Raw genomic sequence first — 20,036 nt, forward strand, 5'->3', positions numbered from 1 at the left:
GTTTAGTATTTATTTTTAATATTATTTGTCTTGGTTACTCAGAAACATAATCACCTCTGATGGTAAGGGCTCCTTCAGGATAGAAAAGGGTACTGCGATAGAGGTTCCATCGACCACCAGAATGAGTTAGTCTAACATTCGATGAAAGGTTCCCATTAATCTGCATTAAAATTGGTAATTTTAACGTTGATCAATTTTTGAGCCTGTTCTTATATTAGTTATTTCTAAGTTTCCGAAGACTTCTAAAATGGTGACCCACAATTGGACTTCTAGAGACTATAACTTTTCTAACCTCAAAGTTACTGAGTCTGCAATAATCTGCATTTAAATTTGTAATTTTAACGGAAATAAATTTTATTCAGAAATGCGAGTCGATGAAGCAATGTCTATTTGTTTTTAAATCATAGGAATAATTGAACATTTTTCGAAAAAAACATTTCATTTATTATTTATTCATTGTTTTAAGCCTTGACAAAAAATCGATTTATAGTACTTTCATAGAAAATTAAGTTTTTGTTATAGCTACAAGGATTTACAAACTACTGCTTCCCGAAGTTTACTTTATTTTTTGTTAATACATTTTTTAAAGCTTACGAGGAACTTGAACAATTAAAGGTCTCAGCGAATGTGGGCATCAAGGTCAAACATTCGCTGACAAAGTTGGTCTGCGCCGAAAACAGAAAGAAAAGCTGTTCCACAGACTTATCGGTGAAGTTGGGTTGCGATTGGTCAAACCCTGATCCCGGTAAAAAGTAAGCCTCATGTATCAAATTAAAGATCACTCGATAATATTTCAGTGCCACATTCCATTCCATGTAATCTTTGTCGAAAGGAAATTGAGTATTGCCAAATAGATCATAATCATCCAAAGTCTTTATCAAATTTGTTTTCGCCTGGGAATTGCCACTATATAAGGCGTTCATCAATAAGAAAGAGATCTCATAAGCAACTCTGCTGAACTGAAACATAAAAAGATTTTTGTCAAAAGATTTTGAAACCAATTAAAAACTGCTATTTACCTTGAATACGTCGTGGCCACGAGTCATAAAAAGAGGTTCGACCAAAACGTAGTAGGGTATGACAATTGTGTTTAAATTAACTAAATTGACTAATTGGATGCTCCTCAAAGGGCTCGGATCATTCGACACTGGTTTGCCTAATTTCCCCAGCTCGCGACTTGTCTTAAACACACTCATCTTTAAATAAATGATGGCGAAGTCGTCATCGATTTCCAAGTCAAGATCCTCATAGTAAGATGTCACAAAGCGGCGGTGATCTTCATTTTTTGGCATGTTTCCCACATTTACAGTGATTCCGTTCAAAGTCTTCAGGTGGTCTGATATCTGGGAAGTTGGTAAATTAAGGCGATTCCTCTCTAACCCACTTCTAAAAGGCTTTAGTAGCGCTTCAAATAATTTGGTTGCTTGGAATTGGTACTCCCCAAGTTTCTTCTCACCCAGGATATGTTCCTCAAAAATCAAATTGCTGGCAAACTCCATACGATCTCTAACCATTATTCCACAATCGTAGGGTGCATCAAGGCGGTCGCTTAAAGTCATAAAGTCGATGAAGCGTTCCATGAGGAGGACGGCCACAGCCTCTTGGTCGGAGCTGCTTATCAGTTGATTGAGTCTTACTAAGTAGTTCACATCATCAATCTGCAACTTGAAACTCGGAGGGAACTTGCGATCGAACACGACCTCGAGATATTTGTTTAGGGAAACTCCATGCTGACTTTCTAACTCCAGAAGAGTTAAACGCTTTTTTAACGGCTTATCGTCATTCTCATTGTTTAGATTATCCCTAAGTTTTCGAATTTCTTCATTCAAAAACGTTGCTTTACTTTTGGTGAATCCCACTTCATGCAACCAGTCCTCGTAATGCAAATATCTGGGTTTTTTGATCACCACCGTGTAGTTGCTGTGATCCTCGGAATCCACTTGAACGCTCATCTTTAGTAAATCATCATCCATGCCAAAACGGCGCAATCGGCCTAGCGTCACTAACCACTGGAAGCGCTCCTTCGGCCATTGACTGCCTTGAGGCGTATTTTGGGGCCAGGAGAGATTGATGTCCGGCTGAACCACCTCCAAATAGCTGTTTTTCTTTTCCTTCTTTTGGTCAGCTTGGCAAGCGTTGTACAACTTAAAGACCTTCTCCTCTGGACTGCCTGATTCGTAGGCTCGGTTCTTAAGTTGCTCAAACACTGCATAGAACTTACGATTCAAATTGTCAAACGCCGGTACAGAATAATTGTTGAAGTAGGCAAGATAAGTCCTGCCGGTTGAATATTCTTTAAAATTCGTGCATGGGTTTGCTGTCTCGTCCATGATACGCAGAATGTGGTCCATTATTTGTTCATTTTGATTGAAGAACAGTGCCCTATTCTGCCTCTTCTCAGTCTCTGCTGATATTCCAAGTAGGAACAAACATCCGAGCCACGAAATTGTTCTTGATCTCCGCTCCATGTCTGACGGCAAACTGTTGAGCCTATAAGCTTAGCAATGAAACTTTTGAATCAGTTGTCGGTACTAGAAAGCTGATAATAAAGAGGTCAATCACTCAGCTCCTATCTGTTACACTATGTACTTCAAAATGGTTTTAGGTTAAAACAAAAACATTTGTAATGAAATAAAAGCTATACGAATTATAAACAAAACAAGAAAGGAAGAAAACTTCGGGAAGCCGAAGTTAATATACCCTTGCTGTTATTACAAAACGACTACATTTCAATTTCGATGCCTATAATACTAAACACAATCTATGTCGATTTTGGGCAGCATTTTGACATCGCTTCTATAACAGCTTTATGATATTGATTTTCATTCTCTAAAGATCTGCCTACAAAGTTTTAATTTTATCGTTTATTAACTTTTTGATCCATTTTCATGTTAGTTATTTTTAATTTTCCGATGTCTTGTAAAAGAGTGACTTAAACCTCGACTTCTACAGTCCATAACTTTGCCAAATTTAAACCGACTCCAAAGTGGGATACCTCTAAAGACTTGTGATTCCATTCTCAAAAAAACTGCATTCAAAATTTTCAATTTAACGTTGATCAAATTTTTGACCCATTTTCATGTTAGTTATTTGAGGTTACTTTACTAACCTTAATTCTCCAATAATCTGCGTTCAAATTTGTCATTTTAACGTTAATACATTTTTTTACATTTCTGACCGTTTAAAGTATCTATATTCTTAATCACGATCACCAGGCGAGTCGATGAAGCTAAGCAAATTAGTCCCTTAGTTTTAAAACCATAGGAATAATAGAAAAATTTTTTGCAAAAATTGACATTATTTCCTTGTTTTAAGCCTTGACAATCGATTTATAGTACTTTCATAATACATCAAGTTTTTGTTATAGCTAAAAGGATTTACAAACTACTGCTTCCCGAAGCTTACTTTATTTTTTTTTTATAAATGATTTAAAGTTTACGAGGCACTTGAACAATTAAAGGTCTCGGCAAAAGTGGGCATCATGGTCAGAAAATCGCTCTCTGGGATGGTCTGCGCCGAATACAGAAAGAAAAGCTGTTCCACGGACTTATCGGTGAAGTTGGGTTGTGATTGGTCAAACCCTGATCCCGGTAAAAAGTAAGCCTCATGCATGAGATTAAAGATCACTCTGAAATATTTCAGTGCCACGTCCCATTCCATTAAATTGGATGACAATTGACTGTTGCCAAATAGATCATGATCATCCAAAGTTTTTATCAAATTAGTCTCGGCCTGGAAATTGCCAGTAAATAAGGCTTTCATCAATGAGGAAGAGACAATAAAAGCAACTTGGCCGAACTGAAACATTAGAAGTTTTTTGTCAACAAATTTGAAAATCCATTAAAAACTGTTATTTACCTTGAATACGTCGTGGCCACGAGTCATAAAAAGAGGTTCGACCAAATAGCAGTAGGGTATGACAATTGTGTTGAAATTTAGCAAATCCAGGTTATTTGAAGGGCTCGGATCATTCGACACTGGTTTGCCTAATTTCCCCAGCTCGCGACTTGTCTTAAACACACGCATCTTTAAATAAATGATGGCGAAGTCGTCATCGCTTTCCAAGTCAAGATCCTCATAGTAAGATGTCACAAAGCGGCGGTGATCTTCATTTTTTGGCATGTTTCCCACATTTACAGTGATTCCGTTCAAAGTCTTCAGGTGGTCTGATATCTGGGAAGTTGGTAAATTGAGGCGATTCCTCTCTAACCCCTTTCTAAAAGGCTTTAGTAGCGCTTCAAATAATTTAGTTGCTTGGAATTGGTACTCCCCAAGTTTCTTCTCACCCAGGATATGTTCCTCAAAAATCAAATTGCTGGCAAACTCCATAAGATCTCTAACGATCTCCCCGCAGTGGTAGTCAGGGAGTGGTTTATCAGAGTCGCCGCTTGAAGTCATAAAGTCGGTGAAGCGTTCCATGAGGAGGACGGCCACAGCCTCTTGGTCGGAGCTGCTTATCAGTTGATTGAGTCTCACTAAGTAGTTCACATCATTAATCTGCAACTTGAAACTCGGTGGGAACTTGCGATCGAACACGACCTCGAGATATTTGTTTAGGGAAACTCCATACTGACTTTCTAATTCCAAAAGAGTTAAACGCTTTTTTAACGGCTTATCCTCATTCTCATTGTTTAGACTATCCCTAAGTTTATGAATTTCTTCAACTAAAAACGTTGCTTTACTCGTGGTGAATCCCAGTTCATGCAACCAGTTCTGGGAACCCATGTAACCGAAAAAGGTGGGTTTTTCGATCACCACCGTGTAGTTGCTGTGATCCTCGAAATCAACTTGAACGCTCGTCTTTAGTAAAACACCATCCATGCCAAAGCGGCGCAATCGGCCTAGCGTCACTAACCACTGGAAGCGCTCCTTCGGCCATTGACTGCCTTGAGGCGTATTTTGGGGCCAGGAGAGATTGATGTCCGGCTGAACCACCTCCAAATAGTTGTTTTTCTTTTCCTTCTTTTGGTCAGCTTGGCAGGCGTTGTACAACTTAAAGACCTTCTCCTCCAGACTGCCTGATTCGTAGGCTCGGTTCTTAAGTTTCTCAAACACAGCATAGAACTTACGATAGTAATTTTCATACGCCGGTAAATAATACTTGTTGAAGAAGACATTATAAGTCCTGCCGATAGAATATTCTTTAAAATTTGTGCATGGATTTTCTGTCTCGTCCATGATACGCAGAATGTGGTCCATTATTTGTTCATTTTGATTGAAGAACATTACCTTATTCTGCCTCTTCTCAGTCTCTGCTGATATTCCAAGTAGGAACAAACATCCGAGCCACGAAATTGTTCTTGATCTCCGCTCCATGTCTGAAGGCAAACTGTTGAGCCAATAAGCTTAGCAATGGAACTTTTGAGTCCGCAGTCGTTACTAGAAAGCTGATATGAAAGCGGATATGAAGAAACAAAACAACAAATCAAATATAAATTCAACATAAATGTTGAAATCACTCAGCTCTTTTATGTTTCACTATATACTTGAAAATGGTTTTAGTTCAAAATAAAAGTAGATGTAGTCATACAAATGGTATACGAATTATAAGAAAAGCCATGTTCTTCCGTTTGATATTTTCTATATACTATACTATATTGTTTCCTAATATATATCCATATACTCTGAGATATAGTAATTTTTAACGATTGCAAATTTATTCTTTAACTTTTACAAAAATTGAAAAATTTTATAATATAGCTGCCATATACATCATTATAGTACTTTTATAGAACCTTATGTTTTTGTTATAGCTGTAGGGATTTAAAAATCACAGCTAAGCTTCCTTTTTTGTTTAAAAACAATATAAACTTTACGAGACACTTGAACAATTAAAGGTCTTAGAGAAAGTGGGCATCATGGTCAGAAAATCGCTATTTGGGATGGTCTGCGCCGAAAACAGAAAGAAAAGCTGTTCCACAGACTTATCGGAGAAGTTGGGTTGCGATTGGTCGAATCCTGATCCCGGTAAAAAGTAAGCATCGTGCACCAGATTAAAGACCACTCGGAAATATTTCTGTGCCACATCCCATTCCATGTAATCTTTGTCGCAAGGAAATTGACTGTTGCCAAATAGATTATGATCATCCAAAGTCTTTATCAAATTTGTTTTGTCCTGACAATTGCCAGTAAGTAAAGCTATAATCAATAAGTAAGAGACATCAAGAGCAACTTTGCTGAACTGAAACATAAGAAGATTTTTGTCAAAAATGTGAAAATCCATTTAAAAACTTATATTTACCTTGAATACGTCGTGGCCACGAGCCATAAAATAAGGTTCGATCAAAGCGGGGTAGGAAATGACAATTGTATTGAAATTAACTAATTTGACATCTCCCCTAAAAGGGATCGGATCATTCGACACTGGTTTGCCTAACTTCCCCAGCTCGCGACTTGTCTCAAACACCCGCATCTTTAAATTAACGATGGTTAACTCATCACCGCTTTCCAAGTCGAGATCCTCGTAGTAAGATGTCACAAAGCGGCGGTGATCTTCATTTTTTGGCATGTTTCCCACATTTACAGTGATTCCGTTCAAAGTCTTCAGGTGGTCTGATATCTGGGAAGTTGGTAAATTGAGGCGATTCCTCTCTAACCCCTTTCTAAAAGGCTTGAGTAGCGCTTCAAATAATTTTGTTACTTGGAATTGGTACTCCCCAAGTTTCTTATCACCCAGGATATGTTCCTCAAAAAGCAGATTGCTGGCAAACTCCATAAGATCTCTAACAATCAGTCCGCAGTGGTAGAGTTTATCAGAGTTAACCATTAAAGTCATAAAGTCGGTGAAGCGTTCCATGAGGAGGACGGCAACAGCCTCTTGGTCGGAGTTGCTTATCAGTTGATTGAGTCTTACTAAGTAATTCACATCATCAATCTGCAACTTGAAACTCGGAGGGAACTTGCGATCGAACACGACCTCGAGATATTTGTTTAGGGAAACTCCATACTGACTTTCTAACTCCAGAAGGGTTAAACGCTTTTTTAACGGCTTATCCTCATTCTGATTGCTTAAATTATTCCTAAGTTTTCGAATTTCTTCATTTAAAAACTTTGCTTTACTTTTGGTGAATCCCAGTTCATGCAACCAGTTCTGGGAACCCATGTAACCGAAAAAGGTGGGTTTTTCGATCACCACCGTGTAGTTGCTGTGATCCTCGAAATCAAGTTGAACGCTCGTCTTTAGCAGAACATTATCCATGCCAAAACGGCGCAATCGGCCTAGCGTCACTTACCACTGGAAGCGCTCTTTCGGCCATTGACTGCCTCGAGGCGTATTTTGGGGCCAGGAGAGATTGATGTCCGGTCGAACCACCTTCAAATAGTTGTTCCTATTTTCTTGCTTTTGGCCAACTTGACAGGCGCTGTACAACTTTAAAATGTTTTCCTCCAGTCTGCCTGATCCGTAGGCTCGGTTCTTAAGTTGCTCAAACACAGCATGGAACGTACGATTGAAATTGTTATACGCCGATAAAGAATACTCGTTTGTGAAGCCATTATTGTTACTGCCTTTAGAATATTCTTTAAAATTCGTGCATGGGTTTGCTGTCTCGTCCATGATACGCAGCATGTGGTCCATTATTACTTCATTTTGATTCAAAAATATTACTCTATTCTCCCCCATCACAGTCTCCGCTGATATTCCAAGTAGGAACAAACATCCGAGCCACGTAATGGTTCTTAATCTCCGCTCCATGTCTAATGGCAAACTGTTGAGCCTATAAGCTTAGCAGTGAAACTATTCCGTGCTCGGTACTAGAAAGCTGATATGAAAACGGCCATGAAGAAACAAATAATCAAATATAAATTCAAGAGCAATTTGGCTTTACTCAGCTCTTATCTGTTACATTGTGTACTTCAAAATGGTTTTAGTTCAAAATAAAAGCAGATGTAATGAAATAATAATATAATAATATAGGTATTATAAAACAACAAAAACTGTATTTTAAGAAAAAAAGCGAAATCATTATAGTCGTTTATTTGAATGTAAGTATAAAATGCAATTGAGCAGCTAAAAGCTGGTAGGTCATACACACTAATGCTTCGGGCACATCCCTTGTCTAAGTACAATGAACACTTCTGAGTTTGTTTAAGGCGCGCGCGTTTGGAACAATTCAACAACTTAATGCATATGGCATGGGCGTAGGGGGATATGAATGAGTCCTCCGGCCAGCTAGGAAATGTCTCTTAACGTATTTGGCTTGGTGCCGTCCATGTCGAAGCAGCGGCAGTTGCACGAGGACACGGGGCACTCAGAATTTTGTCTGTTGGACGACAAAAGAAATCAAGATTCAAACTAAAATTCTAAAATTTTTTATAATTTACTCACTTGAACCACTGCATGATGTGCTCGGTGTGTCCGCCGTGGCGACAGGTCTGACACCAAGAGAACCACTTTGAGAAGGGCTTTGTCTGCCAGCCGGGCACCTCAGGCGTAGTGCTCGGGGTCTCGCCGTTGCTCATGTTCACCATCGTGCCCATGTGCATCAGGCAGAGCGAGCAGCGCGGCAGGGGCTTTCGACAGCTGGGGCAGGAGGAGAGTCGATTGGTTGTGGTAGTGGTGCCCCGTGGACGTGGCTCGTCCAACAAGGCATTCGATACGGACTTGCCGCAGAAGTTACAGGACAGAAACACCGTGCGGGAACTGCGCGAAGATGGGCGAATACCTTCTATCTTGATGTCCAGTTCAGCCCGTTTCTCCCACAGACCCCAGCTGTTCAGATAATCCAGGTAGCTGGCGATCCAGTACTGGATGCGCTTGTCCGCAAAGTGCTCCTGACGGAAATAGTTGATGGCCACCAAAGCTACCGTCTGAAAAACCATACATTTTGTTACAAAACATATTTTCTTCTGTTTCTCTAGAAAAGGTGCCCACCTGAACATCGAAGCTTGTGTCCATGTAGGACTGTAGTATGCTTATTCCGTCCAGCGACTCACCAGTGAGAAGCAAGCCATTCAGATCGCCGCCATCTATAGCCGCTTGGATCTGCTGCGTCACATAGTCCGCCAGCTTGGTCTCCGATAGATATTTGCATGCAAAGGCCACACGATCTGAGAGCGAAACGCCCTCTTCCTTCAGTACTGCATCAAAATTATCCTTCTCCATGGTTAAAAAGGAGAAAACTGCCCTTAAATGTGGATCCTGTATTTGCATATTGGCGCTTGATCTCTGATTCCGCCACGTAGAGCTGCAGCGATCTGCATTGAAGCTGGACAAGGCGATCACTGTGATCCTGTACATACTAGGGTCTCTCATGTTGTCCGCTGCCGAGGAAAGGATGTTGCAGGCATGGAAAATCTTCAGGTGGAATACGCAGATCATGGCCGCCCGGCTGTACTCTTTGTTGGCATACAACTGGTCGATAAAGCGTTCCAGTTCCTGCTCAAAGGCCCAGCCGCAGAGTTGAAGGGCCAGATCGCGCTGCTCGCTCCTAAAAGGGATTTAGGATCAATAGGGTTTAATGACATAAATTGAAGGCTTACCTGTAGCAAATCAGCTTATTAGAGTTATTAATGCCCTCTGGCCATTGGAGCACCTGAGATTCAATGCGGGAGCTGGCCATCAAGGCTTCCGAGGTGTGTCCCAAATTTATTCCCAAAGTGGCCTTCAAGCCTGTTAAGCGGTCTTCGCAGTATACATTGTTTAGAGTTGACCAGACATTTCGCAGATAAGGTGTCAAATGCAGCTCAGCAAATCGTTTGTTATCGGGTCTAATGCCATAATCCTCCAAGGCTCGCTGCCGTGTCTCATCCACCAGATCGAGTTCAAAGAGTTCCGGTTCCAGTAAGTCCACATTCAACGGAGAACCACCGGGACTGCTAAAGTCCAGGGAACTCCCACTATTTGTGCTGCAACTGCTGGTGGGCTGCTGCTGATTGGGCGTGACCGCCGTGGTGGAAGTTGGTGATGCGGGTGTGTAAAGGGGCCGCTGCATCAGCAGCGGCAACTTCCGGCGATTACTGTGAGCCGTGTGCAATGTGGCTGGCAGTCGGAAGTCGAGGATATTAACCGCATCCGCCAAAAGAAGAGCCCTCTCGAAATCTCTCGAATGCCACGACAGGCAATTAACGAAGGCAAACTTTCCACTGTGCTGATATCTAGACGTAAAAGGACTAATCTGCCGTTTCACGTGATAAATCTCTCCAGAATTCTCATTATCTACACTCCGAATGTCGTAGAGAGTGATATAAGAGGAATCCCTTTGCAGAGAAGAGAGTAAGCTTGTCCTAGTTGGACACCAGGCGATCTGCAGGTGGTTCTTCGAGGATTGTATCTGCCTAAGTGGACTCTTGATGTTCCGCGGATCCCAAAGCGTAATTACAGAGTCCACATAGCTGCATAGATAGTTTCCATTTGGGGAAACCGAGAGTCCCTGGACTGTCTTTGTTTGAATGCTCTGGCAGGTAGCATTGCTTTCTGTGGAAGAAATTATACGAGAAAGTTACATTTATAAACTTTAACTTAAGTTAATGGTCGCTGTAATATCTCTTATAGAAAATATTAATTATAGTGAAGTCTTTTGTAATTTTGTTCCATAAGAACATTATTTGACCGTATGAGTCCCAAAATTCTACGTTTTCCGCTTAATAGGGAGGATTATACGGATTATTAAGTTTTATATACTGGCTGAGCATAACTCTCTATTCAACAATTCCATAAACCGACTCACGTCTCAGATCGAACAGTTTGATCATCTTTTGGCTCATGCCCGCTATGACCGTGCGATGGTTGCGATCCCAGCAAATCGAGTTGGCCGACTCTCCGACGCCAAAGAAGTTCGCAGTCTCCTTAGGAACACCTCGTTCGATGTCCCATATGGTAATGCAGGTGTCGTTTCGATGGCGATCGTGTCCAATGGCCAGGATATTGGCATCCAGTTCGTTCCAGGCAAGGCAGGTGCACATACGCTGCTGGCGGGGGGCTACGAAATCATATACACCATTAAATAGGGGTCCGATTAGAGATCACAGAGCACGTACTGTACTCCCAGCTGCTATCATAGGTATCCCGAAAGTTGCATATACCAATTTTGCCATCTGCCAGACCTACTGCAATTATGGGTTGGTCACTGTGATAAGAGGCGGCCACGCAGCGGGCATATTGATACCGCGATTCGTTGGCGAGGTAGTTCACGGATATGGATGTGTAAGGCAGGCGACCTGGAAAATGGAGGATACTTCAGTTCAATAGTCCCAAGTCTCTTTGAGGATAACTAACTTTTCTGACTGTGATCATCCTTGCGGCGCACCTCGTGCAAATGGATTTCCTGGCCCCACGACACAAATTTGTCGGGGAAGTGCGGAAACCAGCTGAGTCCGTGTATATTGCCGCTCATCGTAGCCGATTTTCCATTGATATGAAAAACGAATTTTCACTACAGACTAAATTGCGTCGCGTTATCAGTTTGCAAAAACAAAAACGTGAGATAAACACAGCAGTACAAGAAGAAGAAGCAGCCGGTTGAACAGCTGTTTTGATCCATTTCCCAACACTGTTACTTCTCGATAACCTGCGTAAGCAAATTTTGTTTTTTTATTTTAGAAAGCAAACGTGTTTAATAATTCGTAACTCCTGTTTTATGATGCTACCCAAAACACCCAAGCCCGCCATCTGGAAATTCATCAAGGGAAGTGCCAAGACATTGTTTGTACTGGAGGCAGTTTGTTTTGCGGCCAGCTACGGTGTTTATTATCGCATGAACACGAATCGAGGTGAGAGGATATTTATATAAGTATCTGATTAGTAAATAATGATCCTTTATTCAGAGTTCCGCCAACACATCCACGAAAACTATCCCTTTGTACTGGATTATTACTATAAAATCGGTGAAATCGTAGGCGATTCTTCCATTCGACAGACGGATGCGAGCTATTGGAGCGGCTTGAAGAAAAGCGATTAGGAACCATTCAAAAATGCTCAGTAATCCTTATTTTAAGTCTGTTCTGTGGCTGATTGGCTTTGGTGGGATGGGCTATGGCCTAATGCTGCTAACAGAACCGAATGCCGATAAAATAGAACGCATAAAAGCCTCGAGTTCCAGTTCAGCCAATGATCAGAGGAAGGCCTTGTTTATGAAGAAACTGCAGGAGGCTGCCACCACCAGTGCTCCAGTCTACAGACCATCTGTGGACAAAAAGGATACTTAGGAAGCTTCGTCATTTACAATATACAAACTTGTTATATCTTAAAAAAAAAATGTTAAGCATTTAAAACATACAATAACATTTTGTGTACAAACTTGTTGGGCAGAATGACCAAAGAAGTCGAAGATACATTTTAAAAATCTAACAAAATGTAATAGCCAGAGTGGTTTGTACGAAGTTAATCTTTATTTATTTATTTAATATATTTGATTACATTGAAACATGTTACAGTTTCAGTTGATAGAACATTTTTATAAACATGTATAAAACACTCAAAATATTACATATGTTAATCTCTAACATTTTCTGCTAAGCATCTGCCAACAGTGCTGTAAAACGCCGATAGAAGAAGCAGGTCTTAACTAAGCGCAATTCGTTTTAAATGGTTTATTAATTGCAATTAGTGTCAGAGATTAAGGAAACACAAACTTGCACAATGTCCGCAGTGGATGTGCCTTTAGTAGCCATGGCTAAGATGCCTCCGACCATCCAGTTTGACGCCAAGAAGGACTTCCACACGCGCACCCATCAGCAGGAGTTAGACGAGGCTTTTCTGGGCTACGAACGGCGTCCTTGGGTTCACCAAAAGGCACGAAAGGATACTCGACGCGAGCGGGAGATCCTTAGCGGACTCCTTTCCTCGACCACAGTGGAAACAGATTACGCCAGCAGTTGTGTGGACAAGCTGATTGCCGAGAACATCAGCTACAGAGATCTGGCATCTCTTACCGACGAGGATTTGGAGCTCTTTGGATTCAATTCTCAGAAACAACGTAAGCAGCTCCTGGAGATGTTTGACAAGATGCCCAATCAGGATCCCAGCTACGAGTACCTTAAGAACCAGTCGGAGGCCAAGAATTATAACAATCAAATTCTTGGCAACGCCGCGAGCCACTTTATGTCCTTGCGCGCCTCCTTGGCAGTCACTAACTACAAGCTGCAGGTCTCCACCCCGGAGGATGTCGTCGTGGGCGATAAACGCTATGCCAGCTGTTTCGCCTTGGAAACCCTTAAAAGCGTAAAGCTTATCACTGATGAAATAGCCAAGGACCTCAGGAAAATCGAAGCCAACGCCCAGAAAAAAAGAAGCCAGGAGGATATCCAGGACAAGGAGAGCAACAAGAAGGTGAATATAACATTTTAATAGCCAAAGTACAATCTTTTATTTGACCTATAGTAAGTGCACCAGTTTTAGCTGGTCATGAATAGGAATAAAATTTAATTTACAAATAATGTCAGGAATGTGCATATAGATTAGTATTGACCCAAATATATTTAATAATTTATTGTTTTTTACAGAAAAAGTTCAACCTGGCATCTTTAGTGTACTTCACCACATTGGCCGTGGGACTCTCATGCGCTTGGTTTTGGTGGTGGACTAAGTTCCACAGTGTTCCTCGACTGGAAAGGATCTCTGTTCAGACTTAAAACAAAAACATAACGAAGCATTTAATAGCTGCATTCCCATTTTCTTATAGTATTTACGCCCAGAGTTGGTAGAATTAACATTTTTTTGGTTAAGCTTTCACAAAATCTCAAACTGTATGAAGTTTTACTGCCGAACATTAAACAAAAGAGAAAAGTTGTATTAACAATTTAAAATGTTTTGTTTTTTATTGCTTTAAATTAACTTCTTCCGCGAGTAGAAGAAAACCCAAGTGCACATAGGAATCCACGTACTCGGGAAACTCCCACAAAGTAGTGTACGCAATCAGCTGGCTTCTTTCAGTCGAATGGGCAATGTTTTCTATGACAGAATAAATTTGTATTGGTAGTTTGAGTAAATTATGATTGAATAAGGTAAGAGAAGAACAATTCTGTTCAAAAAAGTATTTTATAGTAAGGGTAATTTTTATTATCATTGTCAATCTTTAGGCATTATTACCTGCCACTTCCTTTTTGACTAAGACTTCCTGCTCATATCTTTCGGATAGTTCTTTGCAAAAAGCAACGAATTGTGACAACTTCCAGGACCTGTAGAATATCGTGTCCACTGCAGCGCCTGGCAATTTACATATAGCTCTGAGTTGTCTTAGAATTTCCTTTGAATTATTGGCTATATCTCCAAATATCGATGCTATAATGGCCAGTTTGTTGCAGGGCAGGATCAGATCATCCGGATAAGTGGTGTTTGCGTCGTCCTGCGGTTTTTCCAGGCACTTTGTTTTCTTCGCCTCGATGGAAAAGCAAATGGAGGTGCCTCTCTGCTGGGCTAATTGCCATTTGGTGTAGTTATCCTGAAGTTGTTTAACAATAGTCTCTAACCTCGTTTTGCAGTTGGCCAAATTCGAATCGTGACTTGTGGGAGATTGCAGGCGGGGGCTATCCAGAACTGTTTAGAATATATATAAACACTGATGTTTTCTTATATTTCAAGGTAACTTACATCGAATTGGTGTCAGCGAGGCATTTATATTGGCTTCACTTGTTTTTTGTGGCGTTTTATTTGCTTTGGTCATTTTAGAACAATATTAATTGTTGTTTACTTCAGTCAGTGTTGACACACCTTTTATAGTGACAAATGTTAAACATATGTTAACATTATTAAAACATTTTTCAGCACTAACAAATTTGAATACCGATAGTGGGAAAGGTTTTGTTTAATTTTCCAATTCAAATTCAAAAATATGTAGCAAGCATGAAGAAACTTTAGTACGCAGGCAAAACAAACTTAAATATTTTGCATTTATTAACCCCAAAACTTTGTTAAGATATACAATAGGTATTTAAATCATTAAATTTTTTTTTAACTGTTATTATTAGGTAATTACCTAAACAACTTTTGAGAAAAACAATTTCTGATCAAAATCAAATATCGATATAGTCGCACAGAATCAATCGATATGTGCATGCCTTACCAATGTATACACTCCATTTGGGAATATATTAAGCTCGACGAAAAAGTGCCGGTAATTGTCTAGACAAACCCCACTTGTTCATTTTCCTTTGAATTTTCATTCAGATCGCAGTTAAGATATAAATTTCAGAAAAATGTCAACCTTGACGCCTCTTGAATCTAATCCCGAGGTAAGAATGTTACCCATTTATAGCGGAATATCAGGTGTTGCAGTTTTGCAAATGCTTTGTTGTTGCTATTGGCGAGGATGTGGGCTTTCTTAGGAATTTAAGTATAAAGACGCCATTAATGTTTCCCCATTCCCAGGTGCTGACCAAGTACATACATAAATTGGGCGTGTCGCCAGCCTGGTCGGTAAATGACGTCATCGGATTGGATGAGGATACTTTGGAATGGATTCCGCGTCCCGTAAAGGCGTTCATTTTGCTTTTCCCATGCAGCGAATCGGTTGGCTTAATATCCTGTACCTTAGGTTTTCTATCCTAACTGGCTTCCATTTCCAGTATGAAAAACATCGTGCCGAGGAGCACGAGCGCATCAAGGAGGTAAAGGATGAACACCCCGCCGATCTGTTCTATATGCGCCAATTTACGCACAACGCATGCGGCACCGTGGCCTTGATCCACAGCGTGGCCAACAACAAAGAGTAGGTTAACCATTTAAAGTTTTTCGGTTTCTATAATGCATTAATCAATTTTCTAAAGTTAAAAAATAATTCCGGCTTACAATTTACTTTAATAAAACTATTGATGCTTAAATTGTATTTGATTAAAAGTAAAATGTATTGCTCAAACTTTTTAAATCACAGGTTTTTGTACCATTCTAAATTTTAATTCAGTAGTATTTTCTCTCTTTTCTTTATTTAATCAAATAGTACTTTTTTAATTACAAACTTTGTTTTTCCAGAGTTGATATCGACAATGGAGTTCTAAAGGCCTTCCTAGAAAAGACAGCCTCGCTGTCGCCGGAGGAGCGTGGCCAGGCTTTGGAGACCGACAAGGACTTCACAGCCGATCATCAGGCTCTGGCTCAAGAGGGTCAGACCAATGCCGCCGAGCACGAGACGGTGATCCATCATTTTATCGCCCTGGTCAATAAGGGGGGCACTCTGTATGAGCTAGATGGTCGCAAGTCCTTCCCAATTAAGCATGGACCAACATCGGAGGAAACTTTCGTGAAGGATGCGGCCAAGGTCTGCAAGGAGTTCATGGCCCGTGATCCCAACGAGGTGCGCTTCACCGTTCTGGCTCTAACTCCGGCCCAGAATTAGACTGGATCTAATTCTCGATAACTTAAATACCACCAAGATCTCTGATCAGCCACAATATACATTTATAAACCCATAATATTTTTACTAGGGCCGAAAAGGCGACGAAGCCCCGCCTTTTTGGTTAGCCTACAGTTTACGCATATTTATTTCGCCTTGAGCCAAAGCCACAAATGTATTGGGAACACTGAATTTGTTATTAAAGAATGCATTCGAGCTTGATGCTAAGCTTATTCGGAATATTTTATGTTGTGTTCTTTTGGGTAAAATACGATTTCTTTCTATTTCTGTAGTTGATAGTTAATTTTCTAAGTTATTAAAAGTACTTAATAGTATAATTTCCTTATCGAAAGCTTAAAGGTGGCATTATAAGTAATATAACATGGTTGAAAAAGAATCGTATGAATCATCTTTAAATATTTCGATTTATACTTTCACCTAGGCGACTTTTAATTCTCCCCTTTCGTCCAGCACCCCTGTGCAAACAGCTGATAACGCTATAGCCTCCAGTGCGCATGCCCTGACATTTAGCCGTTCTCCACGTAGACGGTTGACAGCTGCCCCCATTAGCTCCTCCTCACGTTCCTTTAACCAAGCAAACCAGGTTTTTCTTCAGCCAGCTGTCAAAATCAGTTCCCTGTAAAGCGGACCTATTGCCAGAATAATTCAGCGCTGAACAGGATTACAACGATAGCAGAAACCCTTCAAGAGTGCCGCCCATCGAGTTGATGCCGAGGAGTAGCAGTGGAGTCCGGGGGTAGTAGGTAAGAGCCGGACTTTCTGGCCAGGATGAGGCTGCTCAAGGAACTGATGCGAATGGCCACCCAACATCGCGCCTTCTACTGCTACATGCTGCTTAGCATCTGGATATTCCTTCTTATAGCGGGTTAGTAAAAAAAACTTCACAATTTCAAATATTTAAATTCTTATCTAATTGCATACTTAAAGTACATACATATTAAATAAATATTGATTAAAACACTTTTTTGTTAGTAAAAGAATTTTAATAATTTAAGGGATCAAGATTTTATTTTTAAAATGTCTAATACAATTCAATTTATATTTTCAGGAATGTATCGCTACGTGGGCAATGTTGAGTCGAATCAAGGAGGTGGCTCAGCTTTTGGACCCAGCTCGTCTGGCACCGTCAGTTCCTTGGGCGGCGAGTCCTTCGCATCCTCCACTGCCCAGCGATTCGCCAAATACAGGGAACGGTGTGCTCCACTGCCTCAGCTCCAGCGTTTGGATGATGGCGGCATCTTGGAGGGTTGGAAGCTTCAGGGAGTGCTCTTGGTCATCAGGCACGGTGACCGAGGTCCCATTTCCCATGTCCGCAGTGCTGGCATAAATTGCGGCGTAAGTGGTGGCACAGATAACCTGGTGAATAGGTGAGTAGCGTTAGCATTAGCCTTTAAACAGTAGTTATTAATTATGTGAATTTTCTAGATATCGCAGCTTTTTGTACAATTCAAGTAGCTCCGCTTCGGGCTCAAATCACATGTACTGGAACAAGGTGGGACCTTTTCATGGGTTTCCCCTGCTCCCCGCCACAGAGCGTGGTTGTCCGCTGGGGCAGCTCACCTACAAGTGAGTGGTGGCACAAAATTTAATGCCGGTAATAATTCTTCACCCAATTTTTACCCACCAGGGGCATTTCGCAGCTTCTTCATGTGGGCGACATCATGCATCAGGTTTATGCCCATCCTCTGGGTCTCTTACTAAAACCGAATCCTAATCGTGTTTCAGTGGAAACGACGCCTCACACGCTCCTTAATTCTGATGAAGTGGTGGTCTTCACCACTCGCTATCGTCGCACATTTCAATCGGCGCTGGCCATGTTGTTCTCTTTGCTTCCGGCAGACAAATGGTTAGCCCTGAATGTCCGGGAATCCCACAGCATGGCTTTCTGTTTCGGGGAATGTAGTTGTCCCCAGTCAGCTCTTCTCCGAAAGCGATTGGAGGCCATGGGCGACAAGCAGCTCCTGAAACGAGGCGATGTCCTGGAAGTGATGCAGTGGATCGGAGGAACCTTAATTCAACACACGCCAAATGGCATTAGTAATCCCCTCGAGGTCGTGGATGCCTTGCTGACAGTTCTGTGCCATGATGCTCCTCTGCCATGTCGTAGGAAAAAGCCAGTTCCTACGCCTAAGCCACTGAAAAAGAGCCCTAATCAAGAGGTGGTGGATGTGATCAATATAGATCAGGATGAAACGGTTGTCAATCCTTTGCAGGTGATTATATATGACCTCATTTTTAAGAACTCAGAGCTTTTACCCATTCTTACTTCTAGGAGGGACAAAACCAGCTGGAACCTGATTCCCCCGAGGTGGAAAATGGAAATCCTTCGGTTCAGGCAGAAGAATCTCAAGAGGGCTGCGTAGAGCCCGCCCATGTGGACACCCTAATGTCATTTGCGGATGAGCTATCCCAACGCTCAGCTGGCCACTCGTACTATAAGCTATCCGGATTGTTACGATCCTATGGAATGATTCGTCACATAGTCAGCTATATGCTCAAGATGATCTCCGGCGATAGGACAAAGTTAGTGCTATATTCTGGGCATGATTGCACCATGCAGTATCTTACAGCTGCCTTGGGAATCATTACCAGTCAAGGTCAAACTATAGCCTATGCCTCCAGACTGGCATTCGAAGTTTATCGGAGTGAAGCGCATACAGACTTCTATTTTCGAGTGGTTTACAATGGAAAAGATGTGACGCAACAGATCGATTTTTGCGAGGGAGGGAAGAGCCTAAGGGTCACCAGGGATTCCAGAGGAAACAAAGCCGACCTGTGTCCCATTGAGAACATCATTCGCTTCCTGCACGAGGATTACTTTAGTCCACTGAATGCCACCAATTTTAAAGAAGCTTGTGGAGCTGTCAATCCCCCAAAAGCTGGGGAATTCTAGTTGCCCCAGTAAAACTAAAGTCAAATATCCCTTTTCAAACTGTGATAAGTAGTTAAGATGCCACCCAAAAAAGTAGGAGACCGATGTCCGATTTCCTAACCGAAAACGACCGCTTTTTAGCGATGTTATCTTTTTACACTTATTTGGAATTAAGTTAACGCATTCAACTTGTTGATCCACAAATCGAAAACGATACATATCAATGGAGCACTTGTTAGCTTTTAAGAACATACAACCTAAAAAATATCAATTTTAGGGAAACAATGAAAGGAGAATACATCGTAAGCATATCAACATTACAAAGTTAATTTTAAAACAAGAATTGGAGAACAACCTTTCCACGATTTTTAGCATTTAATAATATTTTCAGATTTTAAAATTAAGCCACATATCAACTTTTCGAATACGGATGAAAAAATTATAGATCTGTATTAAAAAATATAAAAAATTTAATGACGTGACAAAACATTTCCATTAAATTAATATCTATACTTTTAAAATTTATATGTAATTGAAGAATGGAATTTAAAACTACATATCAAAACATTCCAAGCATAATATAAAGAAAAACCTTACAGATAAGATGTAAAAAAAATCTACAAAAGTTTTAAATTAAAAATAAATGTTCTCGAATGTTATTAAATCATTTCTTTTATCGTTGTTCTTTTAACAGTTTGAGAGGCCTTTGGCGTAATAGTTGTGATATTTCCCACCCTAATGTGTTCCTCGTTTTTTATAGTGATTTATGAGCATTTTCGATTCCGCGACCTCGTCATGACTATATAAATTTATTTATAAAACTCAAAGCAAAATTAAATGGTTCACTGAAAAATATTAATGCTCATATAAAGATATCT

General features: G+C 40.8%; 10 protein-coding genes across 10 annotated transcripts; 5 read left to right on the top strand and 5 right to left on the bottom strand.

Moving 5' to 3' along the window:
* Window positions 1-543: 543 nt before the first annotated feature.
* LOC108040217 lies at window positions 544-2,476 on the bottom strand. Its single transcript, XM_044460217.1, has 2 exons — window positions 1,020-2,476; window positions 544-959 (listed from the first exon to the last, which is right to left on the bottom strand). The coding sequence occupies exons 1-2, from the start codon at window positions 2,466-2,468 to the stop codon at window positions 591-593; spliced, it is 1,818 nt and encodes a 605-aa protein (XP_044316152.1). The 5' UTR covers window positions 2,469-2,476; the 3' UTR covers window positions 544-590.
* Window positions 2,477-3,308: 832 nt separating this feature from the next.
* Window positions 3,309-5,315, bottom strand: LOC108040270. Its single transcript, XM_017117678.2, has 2 exons — window positions 3,859-5,315; window positions 3,309-3,798 (listed from the first exon to the last, which is right to left on the bottom strand). The coding sequence occupies exons 1-2, from the start codon at window positions 5,224-5,226 to the stop codon at window positions 3,436-3,438; spliced, it is 1,731 nt and encodes a 576-aa protein (XP_016973167.2). The 5' UTR covers window positions 5,227-5,315; the 3' UTR covers window positions 3,309-3,435.
* A 391-nt stretch (window positions 5,316-5,706) lies between these two features.
* Window positions 5,707-7,705, bottom strand: LOC108040277. The gene is made up of 3 exons (XM_017117690.2): window positions 7,233-7,705; window positions 6,242-7,145; window positions 5,707-6,181 (listed from the first exon to the last, which is right to left on the bottom strand). The coding sequence occupies exons 1-3, from the start codon at window positions 7,691-7,693 to the stop codon at window positions 5,813-5,815; spliced, it is 1,734 nt and encodes a 577-aa protein (XP_016973179.2). The 5' UTR covers window positions 7,694-7,705; the 3' UTR covers window positions 5,707-5,812.
* Window positions 7,706-7,936: 231 nt separating this feature from the next.
* On the bottom strand, window positions 7,937-11,459 carry LOC108040262 (GATOR complex protein MIOS). The gene is made up of 7 exons (XM_017117665.2): window positions 11,216-11,459; window positions 10,978-11,157; window positions 10,668-10,919; window positions 9,481-10,414; window positions 8,873-9,428; window positions 8,327-8,808; window positions 7,937-8,261 (listed from the first exon to the last, which is right to left on the bottom strand). The coding sequence occupies exons 1-7, from the start codon at window positions 11,331-11,333 to the stop codon at window positions 8,171-8,173; spliced, it is 2,613 nt and encodes an 870-aa protein (XP_016973154.2). The 5' UTR covers window positions 11,334-11,459; the 3' UTR covers window positions 7,937-8,170.
* A 58-nt stretch (window positions 11,460-11,517) lies between these two features.
* On the top strand, window positions 11,518-11,897 carry LOC108040253 (protein CEBPZOS). Its single transcript, XM_017117636.2, has 2 exons — window positions 11,518-11,709; window positions 11,764-11,897. The coding sequence occupies exons 1-2, from the start codon at window positions 11,577-11,579 to the stop codon at window positions 11,895-11,897; spliced, it is 267 nt and encodes an 88-aa protein (XP_016973125.1). The 5' UTR covers window positions 11,518-11,576.
* Window positions 11,898-11,910: 13 nt separating this feature from the next.
* LOC108040255 lies at window positions 11,911-12,220 on the top strand. The gene has a single exon (XM_017117652.2). The coding sequence runs from the start codon at window positions 11,911-11,913 to the stop codon at window positions 12,142-12,144; it is 234 nt and encodes a 77-aa protein (XP_016973141.1). The 3' UTR covers window positions 12,145-12,220.
* Window positions 12,221-12,322: 102 nt separating this feature from the next.
* On the top strand, window positions 12,323-13,743 carry LOC108040241. The gene is made up of 2 exons (XM_017117608.2): window positions 12,323-13,267; window positions 13,441-13,743. Exons 1-2 carry the CDS (start codon window positions 12,578-12,580, stop codon window positions 13,567-13,569), a joined length of 819 nt encoding a protein of 272 aa, XP_016973097.2. The 5' UTR covers window positions 12,323-12,577; the 3' UTR covers window positions 13,570-13,743.
* LOC108040251 (cyclin-dependent kinase 2-interacting protein) lies at window positions 13,739-14,669 on the bottom strand. Its single transcript, XM_017117621.2, has 3 exons — window positions 14,528-14,669; window positions 14,027-14,473; window positions 13,739-13,888 (listed from the first exon to the last, which is right to left on the bottom strand). Exons 1-3 carry the CDS (start codon window positions 14,598-14,600, stop codon window positions 13,755-13,757), a joined length of 654 nt encoding a protein of 217 aa, XP_016973110.2. The 5' UTR covers window positions 14,601-14,669; the 3' UTR covers window positions 13,739-13,754.
* Window positions 14,670-15,026: 357 nt separating this feature from the next.
* Window positions 15,027-16,505, top strand: LOC108040226 (ubiquitin carboxyl-terminal hydrolase). The gene is made up of 4 exons (XM_017117584.2): window positions 15,027-15,168; window positions 15,305-15,445; window positions 15,502-15,644; window positions 15,905-16,505. Exons 1-4 carry the CDS (start codon window positions 15,133-15,135, stop codon window positions 16,266-16,268), a joined length of 684 nt encoding a protein of 227 aa, XP_016973073.1. The 5' UTR covers window positions 15,027-15,132; the 3' UTR covers window positions 16,269-16,505.
* Window positions 16,506-16,823: 318 nt separating this feature from the next.
* Window positions 16,824-19,758, top strand: LOC108040287 (2-phosphoxylose phosphatase 1). The gene is made up of 5 exons (XM_017117701.2): window positions 16,824-17,151; window positions 17,335-17,653; window positions 17,712-17,852; window positions 17,914-18,499; window positions 18,559-19,758. Exons 1-5 carry the CDS (start codon window positions 17,055-17,057, stop codon window positions 19,177-19,179), a joined length of 1,764 nt encoding a protein of 587 aa, XP_016973190.2. The 5' UTR covers window positions 16,824-17,054; the 3' UTR covers window positions 19,180-19,758.
* Window positions 19,759-20,036: the final 278 nt, after the last annotated feature.

This window comes from Drosophila rhopaloa, unplaced genomic scaffold (genome assembly GCF_018152115.1).
Source record: "Drosophila rhopaloa isolate 14029-0021.01 unplaced genomic scaffold, ASM1815211v1 contig_2, whole genome shotgun sequence".
Lineage (NCBI taxonomy): Eukaryota > Metazoa > Arthropoda > Insecta > Diptera > Drosophilidae > Drosophila > Drosophila rhopaloa.